General features: G+C 47.7%; 1 protein-coding gene across 1 annotated transcript in view; it reads right to left on the bottom strand.

Annotated features, from left to right (window-relative positions):
- Positions 1-24000, bottom strand: part of angpt1 (angiopoietin 1) — a gene marked incomplete at its 5' end in the record, with an annotated part of 45045 nt that overhangs the window by 19174 nt on the left and 1871 nt on the right. Inside the window, 3 exons of the mRNA XM_084454902.1 lie at positions 2486-2718; positions 3936-4057; positions 4728-4883. Coding sequence (XP_084311028.1) covers positions 2486-2718; positions 3936-4057; positions 4728-4883 — 511 coding nt within the window. The remainder of the gene's footprint in view (positions 1-2485; positions 2719-3935; positions 4058-4727; positions 4884-24000) is intronic.

Genomic DNA, 24000 nt, shown 5'->3' with positions numbered 1-24000 from the left:
TACTGCTGCATAAATGGTCAAGTTGCATCTGAGAACAGAGAGGTGAAAGGTATACAGTAACTGTACAACAGCACCTGGAAGAATGGTCACAGGGTTAGCAGACAAAATGGCATACCAGATGAACCCAAGTGCTCCTCCATTTTGTATCCTTGCTGCATCAGGTGTCATCGGCCGATGACAGAAAGCCTACGAGCCTGGAATGCATGGTTTAAAACATGGGCATTTCTGTGTCATTAAAATGCCTTAATATAAGCAATTGTATGATTTACTGTACTGGGAGTACAGTACACACCGTAAATGCCATTTTGAGGCATTGCCTAGCACTCTGAGTAAATTGTAGGGAATTAAAATAAGATTCTCCTCCCTCCTTCCCTGGCTATCCCGGCTGTAAAAATGATTGATGCCATTCATTAAGTGGGATAAATAGAATACTGTAAAAGAAAATCATATTTAGCAGCCTGAGATTTTTCGGAGCGTTCCAGCGCTGAGGTCAATTACCTTTAATAACAGGACTTGGCTCATTGCGCCCTAATATGGTTTTAGGTCATAATTACAACCTAAAATCTGAGCTCAGGCAGCTGCATAGGCCACCTAAGATGGCTGGACAGAACAGGAGTTCAACGTCCAAGCAGTGGAAAATGCATATCTTAGCAACTGTTAACAAAAGGAAAAAAAGATTGAAGACAAACATCAGTAGTAAATGTTTATGGAGATTTAGAATTTTGAACTCCCTGTTCTAAGATGGCCTGTTCTCCCGAACAGTAACTGTCAGTGATGATTTGAATCCAAGCTTTAGAGGAAATGCTGGGGATCAGTTTTCCAAACAGAGACTAACACAGGCAGACGCCATCCCATGGCATGAAATGCTAACCCTCCACAAACAAAAACACTAATCCTTGGTAAACAAACAAAACCTTGAAAACGCTCCCCCACCAAAAACAGAAAATAAGCTAAACTGAGCCCTAGCTTAGTCTCTAGCTTTGACCAGTATTAGGAAGGAAGGAGACTTCTGTGACAGCCTGCCAGGCAGCAAGGCCATCAACGAGATCTACTTCCCCCCTCACCTCCACCGGACAGGCCTTCCCTCAGGACCCATTACAGCTTGACTTATTCAGCCAGGGGTGAAGGGGGCGACCCCTGGCACCCAGTTGGCGCTCAGCACCACCTCAGAGGAGGAAGCGACCAACCACAGCGCAGCATGTTTCATTTCACTCGCCTCTTGTGAAAGCAGCCACCAGTCAAGGCAGTGGGCCTGGCGTTTCACTGACCACAGGAACTCTAGAGCTGGCAGGGAGGTAAGATGGCTGACGATAGGCGACAAAATGGCAGTTGGCAGGCCTTTGATGTCAAATGACGACTAAGCCAATGATTTAGCAGGTCATTTAATGACTTATCTGACACAATGTGCAACACACTGTACCATGCAGGCAATGGTGGATATTAGCCGGCTTTACTTATCAACACTCAAACTTCCTCAAACCATAAAAGTAGTTTACTACCAGAGCAGTGAGACAGAACAAAGCAGTGATACAGAACAATGTGATTATAAGATGCATGTGTTAAACATTCCAGTTACTTATCCAATCATCAATAACAGTTATATCCGGTCATGCCTTCTTATTTCCTGGTAGACAGCCCTTGGACCCACAGGAAAGTGTCATGGCAGAAAGTAGCAAACATGAAAAGGGAGCTCCATTTCAATACACCACCGCCACTGCCATCAAGCCCAACATTGACATGAAATCCCCTGTGCATAAAGACATTTGAGGGCAGAGGTTGGATCTGCATTTTTTTTGGGGGGGGGGGGGGTTCGCGGCTGTGGAGATGGGGGTACTGAGTTCACTGCGTTGCCTAAACCCGGGGGTCGAGTTGCTGCAAGGGTCAAGCGTTCGGGGCCACGTGGGAAATCCCAGGTTCCTTGTGACGGGGACGGGGAGACACGAAGGGGGAGAAGTGTCTGTTACTCAAAACGGTGGCGGTTTGACATTTCACTCAAGCGGTAACCACAGCTCACAATATGCTGCGGCGTGATAAGCCATTACGGTAAAGACAGCACCACGCTGGTTAACGAGAGTGGAGACTGCCTCTTGGAGAAGAGTGAGCTCTGTGAAGCGCAGTTGAAGGAACAAGGGATCCCTACTGCTCTCAGTATGGAGTATGTTTTATAGTCAAGTGGCATGACAGCTCCAATACTAGTAAAATAGGCAAGCGTGTAATAGGGTGTACTGTAACTTCACAGTGATTCTTCTAAGGAGAAATACTCCAGAGATAGGTTGGAGCTAACCAATACTCCTGGCAAGAAAGCCCTGCTTGAAACCTGCGAGTCAGCCTCATACTACACGGCTGTCCTTTTCATGGAATGATGAATGTTTGGATTTAGAGGCTTCAGAAAAAGTGGATGTGTGCCATGAATGATCTCTTCCCTTCGGTACCATGACAAAACAGAAACCTACAGAAAGGTCCACTGAGCAGCACTGCTCCATACCTCCGTCCTTGGAACAGAGGTTCAGCAGATTGTGGACGGTGTCCATCATCTCCTGCTGCTGTCTCTGCAGGGCAGTGCTGTTGCCCGTGGCCCGGTTCAGCTGGGTCTCCAGCTCCCGGATCACCCCGCTCTGCCTCCCCACCAGCGCCTGCAGGCTGCCCTTCTCCTCCCTCAGATCCTCCAGCTCCTCACTGTGTCGGGATTCCATCTCCTGCATCTTCTTCTCCAGGAACCTGCCGAGGACAGGGGGGTGGGGTAGGGATGGAGAGGAAGACGGGTAGGGATGGGACAGAGGACGGGATGAAGAGAAAGAAAAGGGATGGAGAAAAGGAGACGACGGGAGGATCAATATCTTAGCCATACAATTACAGTATGTCTCTCTGTAGTCAGGAAATAGAGTTAAATCCCCAACCCTTCTAAATGGCATTTCAGCTGCTTTTCATAGATTAGCAATTAAGAAAGTCTTATTCTTATACCTCATAATGCTGTGGTTTCCGCCCTTACGTATGGAAATCTAGACTCTATCTAGACTCTGTGCCAGTGACTTGCATGGGAACCCATGTCCAGTATGTTCTTCATGAAACAGACATCCTAATGTTTATGTCAGAGGCTCAGTTGCCATGAGCTGCACACACAAAACAAACATAATGTACTTTTCATCATACACTTTCCAGATTAAATGTTATTTGTATCCTGCAATTGTATTTTACAATTTCTGCCTGAAACACTGACAGAGAATACATAATTTAACCCGAAACTACTCTGCGTGTGTTAAATTGATAAATTAAATAGGAAAAGAAAACATGATTTCATAATTGCACAAGATTAGGAAATTGTTCTTCGAAATCCGTATCCATAACCCATAAATATAGCTCTAGAATAAAGAAGAGGGCTTTTTTTTGGTTTCCTTTCCTTGTAGATATATGAATGTTAAAGGGCTGTTCGGCTTTGTTACTGAATAGGAGCAGTGGGCGCCGGGGAATGATACTTTAAACGGATGATCAGACATAATCCCATTAGTCCAATCAACATACTGTACTATGAGAAAAGCCATCCAAAAGCCACATCCATTAGCTGGGATTGCAACATCATGAATCCAAGACAGCCAATCTGTGGAAATATGGCCTCATGCACATCATTATGTTAGACATGAGGGGATACACTATTACATGGAGATCTATACTCAGAATATAAATATGCTGTTGTGTGGAAAAAAGAGAATGTGCTTGTGTGTTCATGTTGTGCAGGAGCATGGGGTTGCAGTGGCTGCACTGCTCTCTTGCTAATTCCAAATGGCTTGAAGCAGGTTCCAGCTATCTGCTTCCTACGTCCTGTCTATCTTCTTGTGAGTTTCTTCATTTTAACCCTTTGCTGTCTGTACGGTAGCGGAATCACATAGCATGCGGCGCGCGGCTGCGTGGGCGGCTGGCAGAATAAACTATGTGTTTACCCGTTCTTGTCGTGGAGCTTGCTGATCTCGTTGGTCTGAACAAGCAGCTGCTTCTCCAGCTTGTTGGTGGAGAGAGAGTTCTCCAGCAGCTGGATCTCCAGTCGGGAGGTCTGGTTCAGGACCTGTCCCAAGACACAAATAGCTCAATGTTATTTCCCGTTGCTACAGAGGTGTTACTTGGAGAGCGCTACACAGCCTGGGCCCGGAATACATGTAAATCATCAGGTCGTCCTCGGGACAGGTAATAAAATCCTGGTTTGGAATAAAGAGAGACTGTTCTTCCGACACATGGCAATACTTAGATATGACTCAGGTGCACATGAAGGGAGAACTCATTTTGCTTAGTATACATTTCTTTTTTAGCACATCAGCAAAATAACTTTTAAAGCCCCCCACGATTTCTCTTCTCGTTGCCCTCTCAAGCTCCCAGAAAAGACGAGAGGTGGAAACACACACATGTGCACATTACATAAAGAGAGCTTAAAGGTATTTATATGGCATCCATATTGTCTTTGGCCTGCTCCCCCGTAGGCCTTCAGGGGTGACTTGGGGTGGAATAGCTGGGTAAATGGAGCGTGGGACAGAACCTGTGTGGAGGGGTGGGGGGGGGGGGGGGGGTGTTGAAGGAATGGTTGTAGAATCATTACTTGTTCTATCCATGAAAGGGGAGGCGTTATTTACCTGCAATCTGTGTGCTAGAGTGTGTGTATGTGTTTGCGCAGGCTTGTGTGTGTGTGTACATGTTTGTTTGTGTGTGTGTGTGTGTGCATGTTTGTTTGTGTGTGTGTGTACCTGTGTCTCCACGTCCGTCAGCTTGCGTGTCTGCTCAGCCGTCTGTGAGAGGAGGTTGGTGCCCATTTCCAGCATGGCCGCCGTGTGGTTGTGGACAGCGCTCTGCTGCAGCTGAGCCATCTCGGTCTTCATGCTCTCTTTGATGTAGTTCTCAATCTGAACACAAACACACACAGAGACAACCCGCAGGACAATGAGCGATAATGAGTGCCGGTATGCCGTTAACCCAAGCGACGAAGTCGGAAACCCAACACACAAAGACACTGTGTAAAGAAAGGGCAGCCGCAACAACATGATGAAATTTAAAAACGGCAAACCGTGGAAAAATACCGCAAACTACACAAATACTGACAGGATATAAACAGTGGGAGATAAAAGACAGGTTGTGAAAACCAAGATGCTTTACAAACAAGAGGGGCGGCACATAGCTCGGGAGGTAGAGTAGGTAGGTAGTGTCCTTGGGCAAGACACTGAACCCCAAATTGCTTGTGGTGGCATGGAGGCTCGGTGCATTACACCGTTGCCTCACAGCAAGAAGGGCCTGGGTTTGATTCCTGCATGGGCCATCTCCCAGGCCTTTTTTTGTGTGGAGTGTGCACGTTCTCTCCGTTCTCACGTTGGTTCCCTCCACATAGAACTCCAATATGAAAAACATGCAGAAGAACAGATGCTCTTTAGTCCCTGACCGCATGTGTGTGTGTGTGTGTGTGTGTGTGTGTATGTGTGTGTGTGTGTGTGTGTGTACTGTGTTGCCACCCATTGTACGTGTGTTGTGTGTCACAAGCTGTATGATGAGAAATAAACAGCTCTTGAAAGTTTTCTTCTTTTTTTTTGAGATGCTCAGGATCCTTCCAAACCATGAAATGGCAGCATCGTCTTGTCCCATAATGGCTGATGAGAGAACATCACACACTAGCTACCTAGTCCTGAATGGATACAGTATAACAGACTTTCAAGATCGAGATACAAAGACGCAAATCTATACTTCAAATGATTGTTCTATTCCCTCACATGGACCTTTCACATGACTTCTGATCTGCATTTCTGTCACAGATCAAATGAGGTGATTTGCTGCGTTAGCCCTGCACTTATGCAACCACAAAACCTCTCTCTCCGTTGCGGGAACCCCATCACAGTGAAGAATGAGTCGGAGATTATAGGTGGAACCAGATGTAGGTCATTAGTTAAGGAAGGAAGAGGCAGAGATAGACAGATATTCACCCGGGCTTATCTTGAAAGCACTCTTTCATCCTTATCTCAGCCCAGTGGAGGGATGATAGGCTCGCAGTGGGGTTTTTGTCTAGATTATTCATTGGGCTTAAGAATTAGGACCGGTTTAGACCCGTGAAAACGTCGTCCATTGTGTTCGCAGTGACATTCTATAAACATCCGTCAGCACACTCTGCTTTTTCTACATGGTGTTTTAGGTTTGGTCATCCGAACATCGCCTGTGACTCTGCCCAGCTGGGACTGAGCCCTTATCTCTTGATCTAAGGCCAAGCATCTCCTGGACCCTTCAGGCCAAGAGGACATCTCTGTGGCTCACTTTGGGGCTCATAAGCCTCAGGTGTCACAAGGCCTTGGTTCCAAACCACCTCCACTACATGAGCTCACACTCTGATAGGCTATTTTGTGTAACACGTTCATCCAGTTCCAAACGAGGATCGCCTCCCATGGCCTGCTGGCTGAAGCCTTTACTCAAGCAACCATTTCAGTGTGCATGGGCGCTCTGTTGAACGAATCAGACAGCGCACACGCAGACGTCACCAGCCCAACTCGGTTCACCCATGTGAGAAGGAAAATATTTTTGCTGTGGGACGCTTCAAGGGAGCCGTTGGTGACACCACTGAGGTCTCTCACTCCATTTTTCCATGTCTCTGAAAGTACAGATTGTTCCTATTATCACATTTGGGGTTGATGTTCGCTGATAACCCTATGACTACATGGTCAAAGGGACCTTACATGCATATCCCGCTGGGATCTGACTTGCACCACCACTTTGTGACTCACATCAGAAGGACCCCGGTCCCTGAGAAGATAACAGTCAGGCACTGGGATAGGCAACTCTTTTATGCTCCTGCCAGACTTCAGGTCTGAATGAAACCATGATGCATCTTGCCATTAAAGGTAATCTAAGAGGACTCCTTCCCTTTAATAATTAATCAGGAAAATAATCACAAAGATTACGCACACAATTTCAAGTTATATTCTAGGTATTGTCAACATCTCTTCTCTTAAGTAAATATACCGTGTATGGCAAAATGTAAATGGTTTACACAGAAACAAACCAGAGAAGGAATCGCTTAGCAAAGGAAATCCTTTTACAGAATGGAGACAGGAGGGATGAAAATGATTGCGGGACCACAATGTTTCTAAAGATGAATTGTACAGCAGTCATAAGCCTATTCAAGATTTACGATTGGTCCTTAAAGACAGAACAGTCATATTGCTTGCCTACAAACATAATGGAAATATTTCACAATTTGATCGACCATGTCCTGAACATACAATAAAACAGGCATAACAGATATATGTCCTTTCAATTCCATACTGTGACAGCGTTCCAACGACCATTACTGATGTCTGCCCTTTGGAATGAATGTTTCAGTGTAATATCCTTTCTTGGCTGTGGTATCAAAGCTAAGCAAAGCATTGTTTCAGGCCTGCTTTCAGACCCATTAGGCTCCCCCAGTTGTGAAGTACAACAGGCGTGTCAGTTTCAACAGAACCTCCAAAGATCCCAGCCCAAGAAGTTAGAAAGAACAGGAGGATTCTGGAACGGCTTTGGTCGGAACCTTGATAACCTAACATTGTTTGAACAGGGTCTGTCTGAGTGGATAACCTCCTGTTCATTTCACAACTTAGATAAACATTCTAAACATTTTTCCAGACCTAGCTGTCTCTGAAGTTATACTGCAGCTTGGAGGTCTTTACAACTGTTTGCTAATCTGCTAAGACTAACCTTTGCAATGGGCCAGAAAACAAAGTCAAAGCACTGTGCACTGGTGCATCTTCTCAAAGGACATGATGATAGCAGGAGTAAAGCTCAAGTGTTCCAAAACAAATAAGAGCCACATTTGAAAAAGAATACTTAACCTTAGAAAGGCAAAATCGTGCCATGGTATGTCTTCCCTGATATTGCGCCTCACTTACACCCTAGTAAGTCACCTTGACAAAGGAGGTGGAAGTGACACACCAGTGGCCTCCAGAAACCCAAACCCTGCAGCCAAAGCTAATGGCCGCCCTCCAGGGGAATGTGCCTGACTCACGACTCAATCTGGACAGGGTTCATAAATGGAAAGTACCAAGGAGAAGCAAGATTACACAAACACGGGCCCATCATGTAAAAATATCACTTGGGAAGCAATAAAATAGTTTGATGTGGGTGTCAAGTTATTTGGCTGTGTTTATTCCCACCGCAAACTGTTGTGCTTTTTCCAGGCAATGAACAGCGTAGGATTAGAAAACACAGTGAGAGAGAGAGAAAGCAAATAATGTCTGTCATTGCCAGTGGTGAGAGAAGTGGACTAGTCAGGGTTCGGAAAACGACGACGAAACGAATGTGAGCACAATAAGAGGTGCTCCCCTCTCTCAAGAGGTGCGGGGTTTCAATGCCAAAGGTTGATTCTCTGTGACATTTGACCAGGCAAAAAACCCTGCAAGTCAACCTAACAAAAATCAGTTCGGAGCTTGTATCATAATTTAAATGGAAACAGCAGAACCTCCAATGCTGTGGTCAAAGGCAACAGACAAATAGCTATAGGCTGGCTGACTAACACATCATGGTGAATGTCTGATAGACCGGGCTGGAATTTCGAGGAACCATGCAGTTCAGCTTGGCTTAGCAGCAGCTAGAGACTTGGTTTACATCCACACGCAGCCCACCAACCAGGGGTCATCCAAAATAAGTGGAGGTCGCCCATAAGTACGGAGTCAGGTTTAACCTCGTACCTGGACCTGGTGTCATTATCAGGACCACTGGGGATAAAAGGACTTTGTAGGGTTAATTGGCTCTTCAGGAAAAGGGGAGAGGACCTTCTGCTGTGAGTGGCCTCAAATGTGATTTGCGTCTCTCTCTTTTCATTTTCAAATCTTTGATTCGGTAGGTACTTTAGTCAGGAACGCTGCCAGTCGGTCTTCATTCAAACCGCTTCACAAGCATTTCACAGCTGAAAGCGGAAAGGAATTAAAATGTAATACCACTTCCCATAAAAATATAAATAGGCTGTATATCAGGTCCCCAATCCGCTCCAACCCTGCATGTATTTTTTCAGTGGCTTTTCAGAGGTGACAAAACTAGATTTATACTGAGGGGACATTCCTGAAGGTACAATAACACCAAGGCCTGCTCTTAGAGCCACTAAATCTCTGCCCTGGTTTTACATAATCAACCGTTAGCTAAGTGAGAGCCACATAAACACGACTTTATGTTTCCCAAACTGCTACTTGAGCAAAAAGGCATAAAGGTTTAAGACGCTGGCCTGTTCTAGAGGAGTCTGAGTATGTGTGGACCGCCTGCGACTTCACTAACGACGGTGCCTGACACGCCGACCTTGCCTCGCCGTGGCGTCCAGACAGGGCTCGTTCACACCGTTAAGTGGGGCCGCAAAACGCCGCCGCTGTGGCACGCGAGGACCGATCTCTGGCGGTTAAGCAGGTTTATGAGCACTGCGAAGTGAGTTAAGACAGTTAATGATAAAACAATCTGCTTTAAAGATGTCCAGGGCGAAACAGAGAGGGTGTAGCGGCAAGGACGGGACACTCAGACGACTTAGAGGAACAGTTTATCATTGACAAGGGCAAATATTTAGGATAGGATACTTACTGCTTTGACAAGGGAGATTGGTATTCTTTTTAATTTAATAAATGCACATTCAGCACTATCTATGGGAGCTTTCAAAGCAGTTGCCTCTGGAAGTTAAAAGAACAAGATACTCCCTAAAATCACTTACAGATTGCTAGAATGTTTACCATCATTCTGGCATTTCCCATTTGTATGGTCTCCAGCCAAAAGGGGGTCCTGCTCTTTTCTAAACAGCTGTGGAGCGGGCCACTGTGCTGCTAGACAGTAGGCCTGGACTGTTTTAAACGCTTAGCGGAGCGGCTATGTGTGCTCTGGCCTTATCTGTCTCAACAGGGGTCTGGGATGCCTCTCCTACTACTCTGGGTCTGTAGGAGAACACTCTAATGGAGGAGGCTATTATACAACCATCAGCACCTCACTGTGGAACATGAGGCGCCGTGGGAATAACGCCAATGAACACACCGACGCTTTCTTATCTCTGGATGACAGACAAGGGTGAATTTGATATGCCTCTCCAAAACCTGCGGCCGTAATTCACTCAGTAGAACTTTTATAGTTCGGAGTTCAGGAGGTGCAATCGGAGTTACTTTCCCTCCTCGAGCTTGTATAATCCAGAGCAGGCTGTATAAAGCTGTCTCTCTCTCTCTTTCTCTCTCTCTCTCTCTCTCTCTCTCTGGCCCAACGTCAACCGGTGGCTTGTTTGTGTATAACTCACTCAGAGACAGTGAGAGGGATTCTGTAAAGATATGCATTAGTAGAGTAACTGCTCAGGCCGAACCCACAGTTAACCTCAGCGACCTTTGCCCTCGTGGCTGGCTTCCAGGCAGTTACTCAAATGTTGCCCCTTTTCTCTCTCACACTCCTTTGCTATCACACACACACACATACACACACACACACACACACACACACACACACACACACACACACACACACACACACACACACACACACACACACACACAGTCTTCTGCACATCCACTAAGATCTTGGTGTCTGAACGTGGCAGTGTGGGGATAGATCAATAGGTCCATGGCTGGTAGGGGTGGATCAGGGACAGGGTCCCGTGTGTGGGTGGTCCCGGGTCTCTCTGCCTCATCCCCCTGCTGGATGATGATTCCAGACCTCAACTCATCCATGGAGAGAGAGAGACTGTGACTGCCATCCTCATAACAACCTTTCCACGCCATGACCATCTCTCTCTCCCTATCTATTTCTCTCTCTCTCACAACCACCCTTCTCTCTCTCTCTCTCTCTCTCTCTCTCTCTCTGTCAGGATGCTATTGTGTTGTTTTTATTTCATTCGACACTGGTGAACAAATCCAAGGACATAATTAGTATTGTGTACACAACTTGAAATCAAACCAACCCGTCTCTCTAAATCATGCCGTTTAACACGGAGTGCCCAAAATCATTTGGCGAATGCAGAAGCACATAACGTTCCACCCATCAAAGGTTTGTAAGCTCAACATTTTGACAACAGTGAAGAAACTGAACCACTGGCGAAATCTTTAGCGTAAACTTTTTCTCTCTTGTTTGTAAAACTGCCTAAATGTGCCCCATACAGAGAGCAACCAATTTCAGTTCAGATGCGTCAGTAATACGTCTTCTTTAATGTTTTGGGCGGATAGTGGTTTTCTACCTTTATTTAGTCATTGCATACCATTATTTTCACTCCAAATCTTGCGAGTTGCAATTTGTGAAACCAGTGTGGAAAATGCATTTCCAGATTTGATTTACTGCATTCTGAATATTTATAAAGGGCAAACATGACTCAACGTTTATGTGCTCCATTTAGACCCATGAGGAATGGAAATACTATGAATCAGAACAATCTTTGTGCCTGTCTTTTTAGATGTGTGTATCTATTTAGGTGATTCATCTAAATAGATCACGTATTTTATGTTTTTACATAAAATAACTGGATGAGTCAGATTTGGCCACAATAGAGTTTATGAAGCCAGGACAAGATCAAACATTCATTAAATGTTAAAAAGGCGTGAGAAAAGTAAAACTATCACATGCTAAGTTTAACCGCTCCTCGCTGGCATCACACCTAAACCCGGCCAGATTCCTCACAACCAACGCTGATTGGCGAGATTGTTCTCTGACCTGGCACAAACAGATCTCTATGGAGAGTATCCAAACTGATTTGCGAGAGAAGCAGAATGTGAGCTTGTGAAGTCAGGATGGTATCACAAGGCTATATCACTGCAACAAAAGTGCCAGTCTGTTATCAGTCAGTTCACACCTGTAATCAAGGCCTCTGCGTTATATACAAGATACTTCCTCCACCGTGAACAGATCTGCTGCACACATTTGAAATCACCTGTCAAATGGCCAGGCCCAGTCTTGAACCAGCAACCTTTTGCTCACTGGTTGGAGGCTCTAACCACTGGGCTACCCAATGCAGCAAAGCCTGATGGATGGGTCAAGTACACTATATAAGAAGGGGGTCATTTTAACAAGAAACCCTGAACATAAGCAAAGGGCAATTAATTTTTTATATCCTGCCTTAAACACAATAACTTGACTTAACAAAAAAAAAGAGTGCTGCATAGCGAGTTTGCTTTGAACTTCTCTCGATGCTGAAAAGAAGCGAGCAGCATATCCAAAAGAAATGTTTGCTTTTCTCTTTTGATTTGGGTACTGTGATGTGGACGTTTGCTTATTATTACAATCAAGATTCGGAAAATGAATTTTTAGCATGGGTCTAGACAAGGATTATTTGGCTTCGTTCTTCTATGAATATACCTCTGTACGTATGTATACATTATGATCAAATCTATGATCTATGATTGAATTCTGTGAACTTGGCCCTGGTGTGTGGAGACACGTGTGTAAACGTGTGAAAGCCGATGTGTGAAAGTGTTTTCACCTTGAACTGCTCCAGACAGGCTTCCAGGATCAGTCCACCCATCATAGTGATAGCCGTTCTCTACTGTTCAGCCCCTCTCTTTGAAGCACATGCCCTAGCAGATCTCTCTCTATCATTTGTGTGAATTCATCTTGAGAGAAAAACAAATATTTTGGAGCAGAGGTTGCGTATGGTTGTATATTTTCACTAACCCTCAAGTTACAAGGGTCCCTCTTATGTCAAAGCGGGCAAATTACAACAATTAATTATGTGTATCTAGATGTATGGGAGAGGAAACACAGGCATTCACCCAAGACATGGGAATGCAGAAAGAAAACCAAACAACCAAACAAAGTCCAATCTTCCCGGTCGGCTGGTTGGTGGGTCAGATCCCCAGAGCCAGTACCAGCTCCAGAAACAGAAAGAGCAGTAGGAGCGAGTCTGGATCCAGCTGCTTGTGACTCTCTCCAACATGGGACGGTTTCCTTCCTCTGGAATACGACCAAGCAGGAATCTGGTTGATAACGACTCAGTAATCTAACTGGCAGAGGCGTTCCGATCTTCCTTTTAGGGTTCTAGAACACCCCAGAACGTCTGGAGTTCTTCCCCTAGAGTTCTAGAGCACGCCGGAAATACGAATCGAGGTGGGCAGCCTCCATCCACATACTGTACCTCAGGTGGAAGCTGTTCTTCAGCCGGATCTTTTCACACATGGTGCGAAAAGTTTCCGGTGACAGAAACGCTTGCAAACAGTAACATAATGTTTAGTGTCGATGATGTCACCACTAAGACCACCATGCTGACGGCTCCACGTCTCCACGCCACGTATCGCATCAGCTGCCTCCTCTAATCAGAACGAATGTCTCTTTAATGACGCCGATTGTTGCTCCCGCCGTCACGTCCATGTTTATCTCCTGCCCTAACATCCCATTAAGAGACGGAGCCGATGGTTTACAAACTCTCGCCACCCGCCCAGGGTCCGCCCACCGCAGGGAATCTCTTCTGTAAACTGCGACGGCCCAACACACCGCCTCTCCGCCCTCTGACCTAGCACCCGCCCACCCACCCACCCCTCCCTCATTATTTCACCATGGATACATTGCACACCGTTGTGCCACTATGACATCAGGTCTGAATTATGAGGCACTTCTTCTCTCCTCATTGCCCCATCCTACAGGGCGGGCCGGGTGGCGTGTCATCCCGGGCAGGCCCCTGGGGGGAGGGGCGGGGCGGGGTGGTGGCGTGTGTGTGTGTAGGGGGGGGGGGGGGGGGGGCAGGAGCCTTTGATGTTCCACCACAGCACTGACAGCGGTCGTGATTATGTCCTGGGAGGGGGAGGGGGCGCTATGGGCAGGAAGGGAGCCGGCAGGCGTCACGGAGGCCCCTAAAAAAAACGTGGCGGCTTGGAAAAAGGTGCGAGAGCACATGCGCGCGCGCGGACAGACGCCTGTGTGCACGAACGCTCGCACGCGTACATACTCATACACACGGCTGCGCTACAGGGCCCCACGCACAAACATGAGCCTGCATGCGCGTGTGCACACACACATAAACACATAAACACACACGCGAACACATACACACACCTCTTCTCGCCTCGGTTACGGATGGAGCATTGCTGAACAACAGTTGAATCCAAACAGAGCAGCAGGAGGAGACACAGTAGCGCAGAACAGATGGAACTGCTTTTCTGTGACCTCAGCTCAATACTCGGCAGGAGAGTGAGAGGATGGCGATGCTGATATGCTGTCCTTTGTCTCTCTGCATGAAATGTCTTTCTATGTACAAATTTGATGAAGGAAAAAATTACTAGCACAGAAAAGATATAAAATATTATGCTGTTTCAGTGTCAGTTTCTCACCTCATTGATAAACTACAGTATGGCTAACTACAGTATGGCGTTGCTAACGCGAAACGGGTGTGTCGAGTGACAAGCTGGTAACGACACTCTCAATCACTTTGGGCCCATAAGCCCCGAGTCTGTAGGACAGAATGAACTATGCATAAAACCACGACAACCGCAGTAAATGTGCTGTGTAAGATCATGCAAAGGAGGCCCCAGAGAGCCCTGCGCGGCACAGTAGGGGCCTGTATGAACCCTGTAACCCAGCCCGGACCTATCTAGGCCCTGTCCCCGAGAGAGAGAGAGAAGAGAGAGAAGAGAGAGAGAGAGAGAGAGAGAGAGAGGGGGGGGGGGGGAGAGAGAGAGAGAGAGAGAGAGAGTGAGAGAGAGATGGAGAGAGATAGATAGAGAGAGAGAAGAGAGAGAGAGAGAGAGAGAGTGAGAGAGAGAGAGAGATGGAGAGAGATAGAGAGAGAGAGAGAAGAGAGAAAAGAGAGAGAGAGAGAGAGAAAGAGAGACCAGAGGGCACACGGCACCGCGTCGCCACAACCATGGCCTTTCATCCGCTTGGCCCAGCTGTTTATTTTCCCTCCCTCGGACCGAAGTGCAGATGAAGTGTGTGTACACACTCTGTGACAAGCCAGGGGGAGATCAAATGAACCAGACCGGCTCAGCACCAGGACTGTAGGACCATTATCCCTAGACTGGGTTCGAGGAGAGGGGACACCACGAGATCCCCGCTGCACATCGAAGGATACAGTATATTACAATGCTACGATAGGGCTAACAGAGCACGTTATTCATACCAACTGTAATTGTATTGTACAGGGACATGGGGAGTCCTGTTATAATGGTGGTAATATGTGAATGATTACAGTAATCCTTTATGGACACACAGTATGAAATTCTTCTCACTGCAAGGATTTGTGAGACTTTGCACAGTAATAAATCTGACTGGTTCTGCGCTGCGGGGGTACAGAACAGAAGCAGGGCCCACCTGTACCGTTTGCTGCCGATGGCTCCCCATCCCCAGCATGTCTGCTCCTACATCCAAACACAGCCGCGCACACACGTGCACACACACACACACGCACTCACTCACACACACACACACACATACACACACACTTAGGGCCAGCTCAGGATTAACCCTGCACAACCCCGGCCTGGAGCTCCGCAGCAAACAAGTCCGCTAGCGCAAACATCTGCGCCCGTTTATGACTAAACATCCTGAGAGAACATCCATCCTGCCTCGGCGGGCCTGCCTGTGGGGCTCGCTGCCTGTGGGGCGCGCTGCGCGCCGGGGGGCCGTCTTGGTCTGGTTGTGTCTGAACACCGCAGTTATAAACACCGTTCGTTCAGCGGGAACACTCTGTAGCCCTGAGCAAACCCCTCTGTTGAATAACTACTGTAACTTGCACCCCATCCTTCCAGCAACACTTGTCTCCCTCTGTGGAAGTTTATTTCAGCTTAAATAAGATTATAAATCCTGCATATATGTCATACAGTGCACTATGCATGTACACTAAACTGCATTAAATTAGTTCTCAGCCGATCCTACATCTATTGGAGATACGTATTCTATTCTATTCTTCCCAACTGCCACCAGGGCCATCAATAAGGCCCTTGCCCCCCTCTGACTCTGTCCCTTTTGCACTATTTGCACATGACCTCTGACTGTAATGTACATAGGCTTGCACTGCACACGCATATCACAACGGCTCTCACATTGTATATTTAAAAACATTGTACCATTAACACATTGTACACACACTGTACTGTATGTACAAACATTGCACATTATTTTGTATTTTGCATTGTCCTGTCTTTGCACTGTCCCGTCTAGTCCTTGCACCCTGTCTACTGTGTCTCCATCAGTGTTATGCACCAACTGACCAGAACACATTCCTAAAACTGTATGTACAGTAAAAACTACCTGGCAATAAAGCTGATTCTGACCTGTGAGGTTGACTGTTACCCATACTGATACCCATGCAGGGCTTCATCAGAAGGCTAACTGAGGTGAAATCACAGTGCTACTGTACTCCTGTGTTCTAGAGGGCTGTAATGCGGAATGACCTTTGTGTCCAATTCTAAGTAGATGGTGTTATATCTAATATCCTATGACAAGAGGGGGAGGCCAGGAAGAGGAGGAGAAGGGGGGGGGGGGGGAACTCTATCTACATCTTCACCAATAATCTCTGGTTGGTTGTGCCAGCCCCAGCCCTGGTGTGGTGTGGAATGTGAGAAGCCTGGCTGGGGTCCCAGACAAGGCAAACACAAGCCCTGGATAGGGTTCAGATGGTTTCCAGAGCTGCGTGCGTGCGCGTGTGTTCACGTGCATGTGTGCATGTGTGAAAGAGAGAGGGAGAGAGAGAAAGAGGGAGAGTGTGTGTGTGTGTGCACTCTATGTGCACATGCATTTTTGCATGTGTGTGTGTGTGTGTGTGTGCGATTGGGGGTGAGGGGTCACACACTGCTCACAGCTCTAAACCTCTAAACCAGGGGCCCAAACAGGTCACAGACACCAGAACAAACCGCCCACAGCTCTGAACTGGGCCGTCCCGCCCGCCATACAAAGAAGCTCCCAACCACTTTCCACTAAATCTCTAGGTCCGACACGGTAATCTCATACATCAAGATATAGACTAAAAATCTCTTTCATCAAACCGCGCTCACACCGACAGACAAGCAGATGAATGACTGAGGTCCTTTTTAAAGGTGACATGGAGGCAGGAGATCTGATAACGTGGCCCATATTATGACAACGACACTGAGAGCATAGAGATGGGAATATTTCAGCGTGTATGGCCCAGGAAACTCCACACAAGTCACCCGATATCGCATCCTCCATCTCTCGCTCTTCCCTCTTCTCCACACTTGTTTTCCCACAGGACGGGTGACTCTATACCCTTGCTCTTTTATCATCTGCCGTTGTGATGTTTCGATTGGCGATCGTGGAAAAACTAGATAACGGTGAAACGACGTCCTCTCTGGAGCCCTGGCGGGCCTTGCTGGCGCTGACTGAGGCAGTCGGTCACAAAGGCAACATCTGCAGGGTGGCGGGGGAGGGTCAGAGGCAGTGTATGGGGATGGGGAGGGTCAGTGTATGGGGATGGGGAGGGTCAGTGTATGGGGATGGGGAGGGTCAGAGGCAGTGTATGGGGATGAGGAGGGTCAGAGGCAGTGTATGGGGGTGGGGAGGGTCAGAGGCAGTGTATGGGGATGGGGAGGGTCAGAGGCAGTGTATGAGGGTGGGGAGGGTCAGAGGCAGTGTATGAGGGTGGGGAGGGTCAGAGGGGATGGGGAGGGTCAGAGGCAGTGTATGGGGGTGGGGAGGGTCAGAGGCAGTGTATGGGGATGAGGAGGGTCAGAGGCAGTGTATGGGGATGGGGAGGGTCAGAGGCAGTGTATGGGGATGGGGAGGGTCAGAGGCAGTGTATGGGGGTGGGGAGGGTCAGTGTATGGGGGTGGGGAGGGTCAGAGGCAGTGTATGGGGATGGGGAGGGTCAGAGGCAGTGTATGGGGATGGGGAGGGTCAGAGGCAGTGTATGGGGGTGGGGAGGGTCAGAGGCAGTGTATGGGGGTGGGGAGGGTCAGAGGCAGTGTATGGGGGTGGGGAGGGTCAGAGGCAGTGTATGGGGGTGGGGAGGGTCAGTGTATGGGGGTGGGGAGGGTCAGAGGCAGTGTATGGGGGTGGGGAGGGTCAGAGGCAGTGTATGGGGGGTGGGGAGGGTCAGAGGCAGTGTATGGGGGTGGGGAGGGTCAGTGTATGGGGGTGGGGAGGGTCAGAGGCAGTGTATGGGGGTGGGGAGGGTCAGAGGCAGTGTATGGGGGTGGGGAGGGTCAGAGGCAGTGTATGGGGGTGGGGAGGGTCAGAGGCAGTGTATGGGGGTGGGGAGGGTCAGAGGCAGTGTATGGGGGTGGGGAGGGTCAGAGGCAGTGTATGAGGATGGGGAGGGTCAGTGTATGGGGGTGGGGAGGGTCAGAGGCAGTGTATGGGGGTGGGGAGGGTCAGAGGCAGTGTATGGGGGGTGGGGAGGGTCAGAGGCAGTGTATGGGGGTGGGGAGGGTCAGAGGCAGTGTATGGGGGTGGGGAGGGTCAGAGGCAGTGTATGGGGGTGGGGAGGGTCAGAGGCAGTGTATGGGGATGGGGAGGGTCAGTGTATGGGGATGGGGAGGGTCAGAGGCAGTGTATGAGGATGGGGAGGGTCAGAGGCAGTGTATGGGGATGGGGAGGGTCAGAGGCAGTGTATGGGGATGGGGAGGGTCAGAGGCAGTGTATGAGGGTGGGGAGGGTCAGAGGCAGTGTATGGGGGTGGGGAGGGTCAGAGGCAGTGTATGGGGGTGGGGAGGGTCAGAGGCAGTGTATGGGGATGCCTCAGGAATTTCTCTCAGCCCCACTGAGTCATCCTTATCTCACTCGGATTAAGAATTGTCAGATGGAAGTGGATTGGGGGACTGCGTTTGTGAAGAGAGAACCCACCAAAGTGAACTTTGAAGAACTCAGAAAGAGACACACAGGCTTAACATTATGTCCCTAGATCATTCTATTCTGTCTCTGGCCAGCAACAGAAATAGAATGCAATCGTTGTTTTGTTTTTCGCTGTGATAACTGTCGCTGGAAGAAAACCAGCTGTAAACTGTTTGGGGGACAAGCTTATATAAAGATGGACTCTGCAAAGGGTTGGTGGAGGAATTTTACAGTGAAATGAACTCAAAAGGAGTTCCCTTTATGGAAAAGCACTGAGAGAGAGATGGGGGGGGGGGGGGGCAGGGTAAAGAGACAGAGAGAGAGAGTCATATGTACTGCAGGGCCTCATTTTAAAAGAGAGAATGTGCCACCCCCCACTCCCTGCTAAAATAAAGGAATAAATACATGTTTCCTAATGCAGTAATACAAATGGAGTGTGGATAATACAACAATAATAATCATAATACAGCACATACGGTGCTACTTCACAGTACGAGTTCAAACTCAGTTATGATGTTGCAATGGACTGTCCTTTATTAAACCGCTGATTTATCAGCCAGATTTATTGTATATTATTTCACACAATGTCGGAACAGTTACTGTCTTACATTTGGGTCATAACTCGACCGTACCTCCGAGAAGAGACGGCAAAGATGAAAAGCTCTGAAAGCTATTTGGCAATACTGTGAGCTATATAACGTACAGGCAGGATCATAATGACGTCCACTTGCTTGCCTGAAACAATATTTTTTAATATCCTCCCATTATTCAAAACAATTTCAAGCGCCACTGTGAAGCAAAGTATCCAACAATATCAGTTCCCTTCTGTGTATACAGGTACGTGGTTAACACATCCAGCTCATCTGAGTGATACGATGCAGAACACACTCATGTAGAACAATATGGCAATCCAAGAAAGAAGAATTAGAACCATTAAAGAAATGGATACACTCGGGGGACATGCGGAAATGCAAACAGATCTCCGGAAATTCTCAATTTATTCCACTCAGTTCCATGCGAGTGCACAGAGAGGTGGAAGAAGAATGCTCTGTGTGGGGAACCATAATAAATGCCTGGCACACCTAGCCAAATACAAAAATAATATCCCAATTAAAGCTGAATTAATCCTGCACTGAAGCACCCACTGGAGAGAGATTCATTAAAGCCAGTGCAGGAAGTTGAGCAGCCTGCAAGCATGATGCTTCTGCGAGAGGGGAACTGGGGAGTCAAGACTGCGCCATGGGCAAAATGACACCGAAATGTACCCTCCCCATTCACCCTGACTTCATAACCATTGTGCTCAGAGTTAAGGAGACTTGTCTGTCCAATATCAAGATGTCTAGCAGCTTCAGTGCTAACGACCGCATTGAAATATGACCTCTGGTAAAGGAGCTTGGAACAAAGTGAGCTGCCATATTGACTATGACAAAAATACTAAATGCCCCCTTTCCTGAAATCAGGAACATTAACAAGGTTGGCCTCAATTTTCACATCCATGTGGAAATAATATGGCTTAGCTGTAATGGATTGTCCAATTTCCCTGACGTGTTTAGCAGAAAACCTTGTTTTTTCCCTCACCTTCTGGGCTAGGACCGAACGTGAAGCCAAGATTCATATTTCAGGATGCAGTAGCACAAAGTTGCTTCTTCTATTTTCACGGTCTTAAAAGTTTGGGTGGGGGGTGGGGGCAGGAAGGAAGCACTTTTCAGTCTGCTGAGCATCCCACTAGTGCTCTGTGTCTTCCGATTGTTAGTCTTGGCTCGCATTATCAGAGAAAACAAACTTTGATACAGAGGAAATCACCCCTAAAATTAGCCTGGTCCTTCCTTGCTGTGTGGCCCTCTGATCAGAGAACAGAGAAACTCACCCTGTACCGAGTGGCCATGGGTATCCTTACTCAACCTTCAGTTTGAAGTGATCACAATGACGAAGGCAGAACAATGGGAATTTCACAGGGATAAGATACTACTGATATCCTCTCCCTTGCTCTAATTCGTCAGCTTCGTTTGGCAGATACCTTCCTTCTCAAGATGAATGGATCTGAAACGTTTCTATCGTCTCCACCATGACTTAAGCTGTGTTCGGAATGGCTCCCTCGTTCCCTCACTCCCTATTCCCTATATGGGGTTCACCATGTAGTGAACTACCTAGGGAACGTAGAAAATGTAGGGTACATGCGCTGTTCCCTGGAAATCAAGGTGAATTGTGGGTAATAAATAGTGTACTATATAGGGAACGAAAATTCCGTGGAGAATTCGGACACTACAAACAAAATGGCTGACGCCCCATATAGTGCACTATATAGTGAATAGGGAGCGATTCCGAACACAGCCTTAGAGTGTGAAGATCTATCACTTCCACTTCTTGGCTCCTTGATAGGCACTGCGGTCCAAGTTTCAGTTGTCCTCAAAATATTGAAGTGGACAGGATATCTTGAGTGCATATCCTGGGGGTAATGAACTTCATCTGATGTAAAAGTTTTTCTGTGACCGACCGTAGATATGCAGCATCTGAAAATTAACCCATTAAAGGGTTAGTTCACTGCAAAATAAAATACTCACAATTTCTGGATCGTAAATGATCTATTTCGATTGAACTATCCCTTTACAGATAACCTCTCAGGCAACTCTGGACAAAGGAACGTTCCAAGAGCCTAGCCAGGATGAGTATGAGAGAATGGGGCACAGCGAGGCAGTAAGTGGCCAGTTTTCGGCACCAAATTCTCAGAGATCAGAGGCAATCTTTCCCAATCCTCTCCCTGCTTACAAGGCCCGCTGGAGAAGTAATCCTTGGACAAACAGTGAGCACCTTTGACTGGACAGGAATGTTATCAGGACCTGCTCTTCCCTGGGTGAACAGAGTTCCATGGAGGGGGAGATCCCGGCATGGCAAATGCGTCCTTAACAGCTGGCCACTGCATCTGTACCCCCCCCTCCCACCCCCCCCCACACACACACACACAGCCGAGTGGCCAGCCGTGGGGGTGGTGTGCCTCCTTTGTGGATCCTTTCATCGGGGGGGGGGGGGGGGGGGGGGGCGCCTGGAGGAGCGTTAGGGCCAGCTTTCCCTTTGACAAGCAGTCAGAGCTTACGTGATTAAGACAGATAGACCGGCCAGGACACTTAATCTTCTGTCCAATGAAAAATGTTAACTGCCTCCCGATGTTGGTCCTCGTCCATAATTAGGTGGAATTATCACTCTGTGTGCTTTAGGCTCCACCTCCCTCTGTGTGTCCGTTCCAATTCTGCCTGTGTTGATGTCAGCTTGTTGCTACGATTCTTTATCACCCTGTATTATCTTTTCAAAAGGCAAAACATCGCACTACGTTTCTGACCAGGGGAACGAACAACATTGGGCCTTTCAGCATCAGATTAAAGATATGGGCGTGTGAGATTATTTTATTTCTCCTTGGCTTTTGAGATGAAGAATGTCTGCCTGCGGTCTGCAGAGAACTCTGGGATGTCAGAGAAGAAGCATGACGGTATTAGGGGTGATGGCAGATGCTTGCACACTCCCAGTCTCATATTTGAGGAAAAAGTTATTCAAGAGTTCTCATTAGTCAAAACTTCAGACTGCAATTTGCTGCTGTGCTGTTTTCATAGTATCGTTTGTGGTGTGACAGACTGATGAAGGACATCTTTGGCCGACTTAGATAAAAACCTCTGTTGTTTCACTCCCTACTCCTCCTGTCACACATTGTCCCTCAGAGAGACCTGCAGGAACCCCCAGGCCTCTCCATCGTCCTCACCACAGAGAACCCTGCAGGAACCCCCAGGCCTCTCCATCGTCCTCCCCACAGAGAACCCTGCAGGAACCCCCAGGCCTCTCCATCGTCCTCCCCACAGAGAACCCTGCAGGAACCCCCAGGCCTCTCCATCGTCCTCACCACAGAGAACCCTGCAGGAACCCCCAGGCGTCTCCATCGTCCTCACCACAGAGAACCCTGCAGGAACCCCCAGGCCTCTCCATCGTCCTCACCACAGAGAACCCTGCAGGAACCCCCAGGCGTCTCCATCGTCCTCACCACAGAGAACCCTGCAGGAACCCCCAGGCCTCTCCATCGTCCTCCCCACAGAGAACCCTGCAGGAACCCCCAGCCCTCTCCATCATCCTCACCACAGAGAACCCTGCAGGAACCCCCAGGCCTCTCCATCGTCCTCACCACAGAGAACCCTCCAGGAACCCCCAGGCCTCTCCATCGTCCTCACCACAGAGAACCCTCCAGGAACCCCCAGCCCTCTCCATCGTCCTCACCACAGAGAACCCTGCAGGAACCCCCAGCCCTCTCCATCGTCCTCACCACAGAGAACCCTGCAGGAACCCCCAGGCCTCTCCATTGTCCTCACCACAGAGAACCCTGCAGGAACCCCCAGCCCTCTCCATCGTCCTCACCACACCTTCTTTCACACGGCTACATACTGTAGGTCATCCTTTCTCACAGCCCAACAGACTCCACGGTTTTTAATAAAGCCTTTTTATTTTTGAAGTGTTGCCTTGGACACCTTTTTCTTTCTGTTGCATCAGACTCCACGGTTTATCTCAAGTTGTAAAAGCATTCACCCTGTAAATTCCTCTTCCTTAACGTGAGATTGACACAGTGATGTGGACTATAGTGGTACAAGAACTAAAATAATAATAATAATAATAATAATAATACTTTTCATAAACAGTATTTCATTCTAATACGTATTTACACACCAGTGTGTGATTTCTGCTAAGCTATGTGAGATAGTGAGTGGACTGTAAATTAGACTGTAAATTAGGAACTGCCTTCCACTACACTCCCTTACAAACTCAATCCACAGCTCCCAGTAATCAGCGCCTGGGTGATTTATGAAGAATGACCGTTTCTCTGAACCAGAAGGTAGATGAAAAGTGTTAATACACAGCGTGTTTGGAAACTATAGCCCCAAACTACTTTAACAGGGAGCTCTGGTTACTAATGAGCGAAAAGAGCACAGCATGCTAACGAATATCGACGACGTTCAGCTCAATTAGTCCCACAATTCCAGAGTGATCCATCAAATCCACCATGTATTATGGGGCATTTATTTGTTCGCCTCACGCCAACTTTTTACAGAAAAAAATAAACGATTGTGTTTTAAGCAATTAATCACAGATCACCCGTCCTCTAATCTTATTTGAGAGTAACAATATTGTGAAAAGTATAGCAGAGCTGGTTTTGCTGAGTTTAGTGTGTGTTTATTTGATTCATGTATTCATTTCAGGGAGATAGCCTCTCTCCTCGGAGACAGAGAGTCTCAGCTTAGGAAAGCAGCACAGCTGCCAACTGGT

This window comes from Borostomias antarcticus, assembly GCF_949987555.1.
Source record: "Borostomias antarcticus genome assembly, chromosome: 21".
NCBI classification, from domain to species: Eukaryota; Metazoa; Chordata; class Actinopteri; order Stomiiformes; family Stomiidae; genus Borostomias; species Borostomias antarcticus.
The sequence above is the reverse complement of the archived record's forward strand: the minus strand, read 5'-3'. Positions and strand labels throughout refer to the sequence as shown.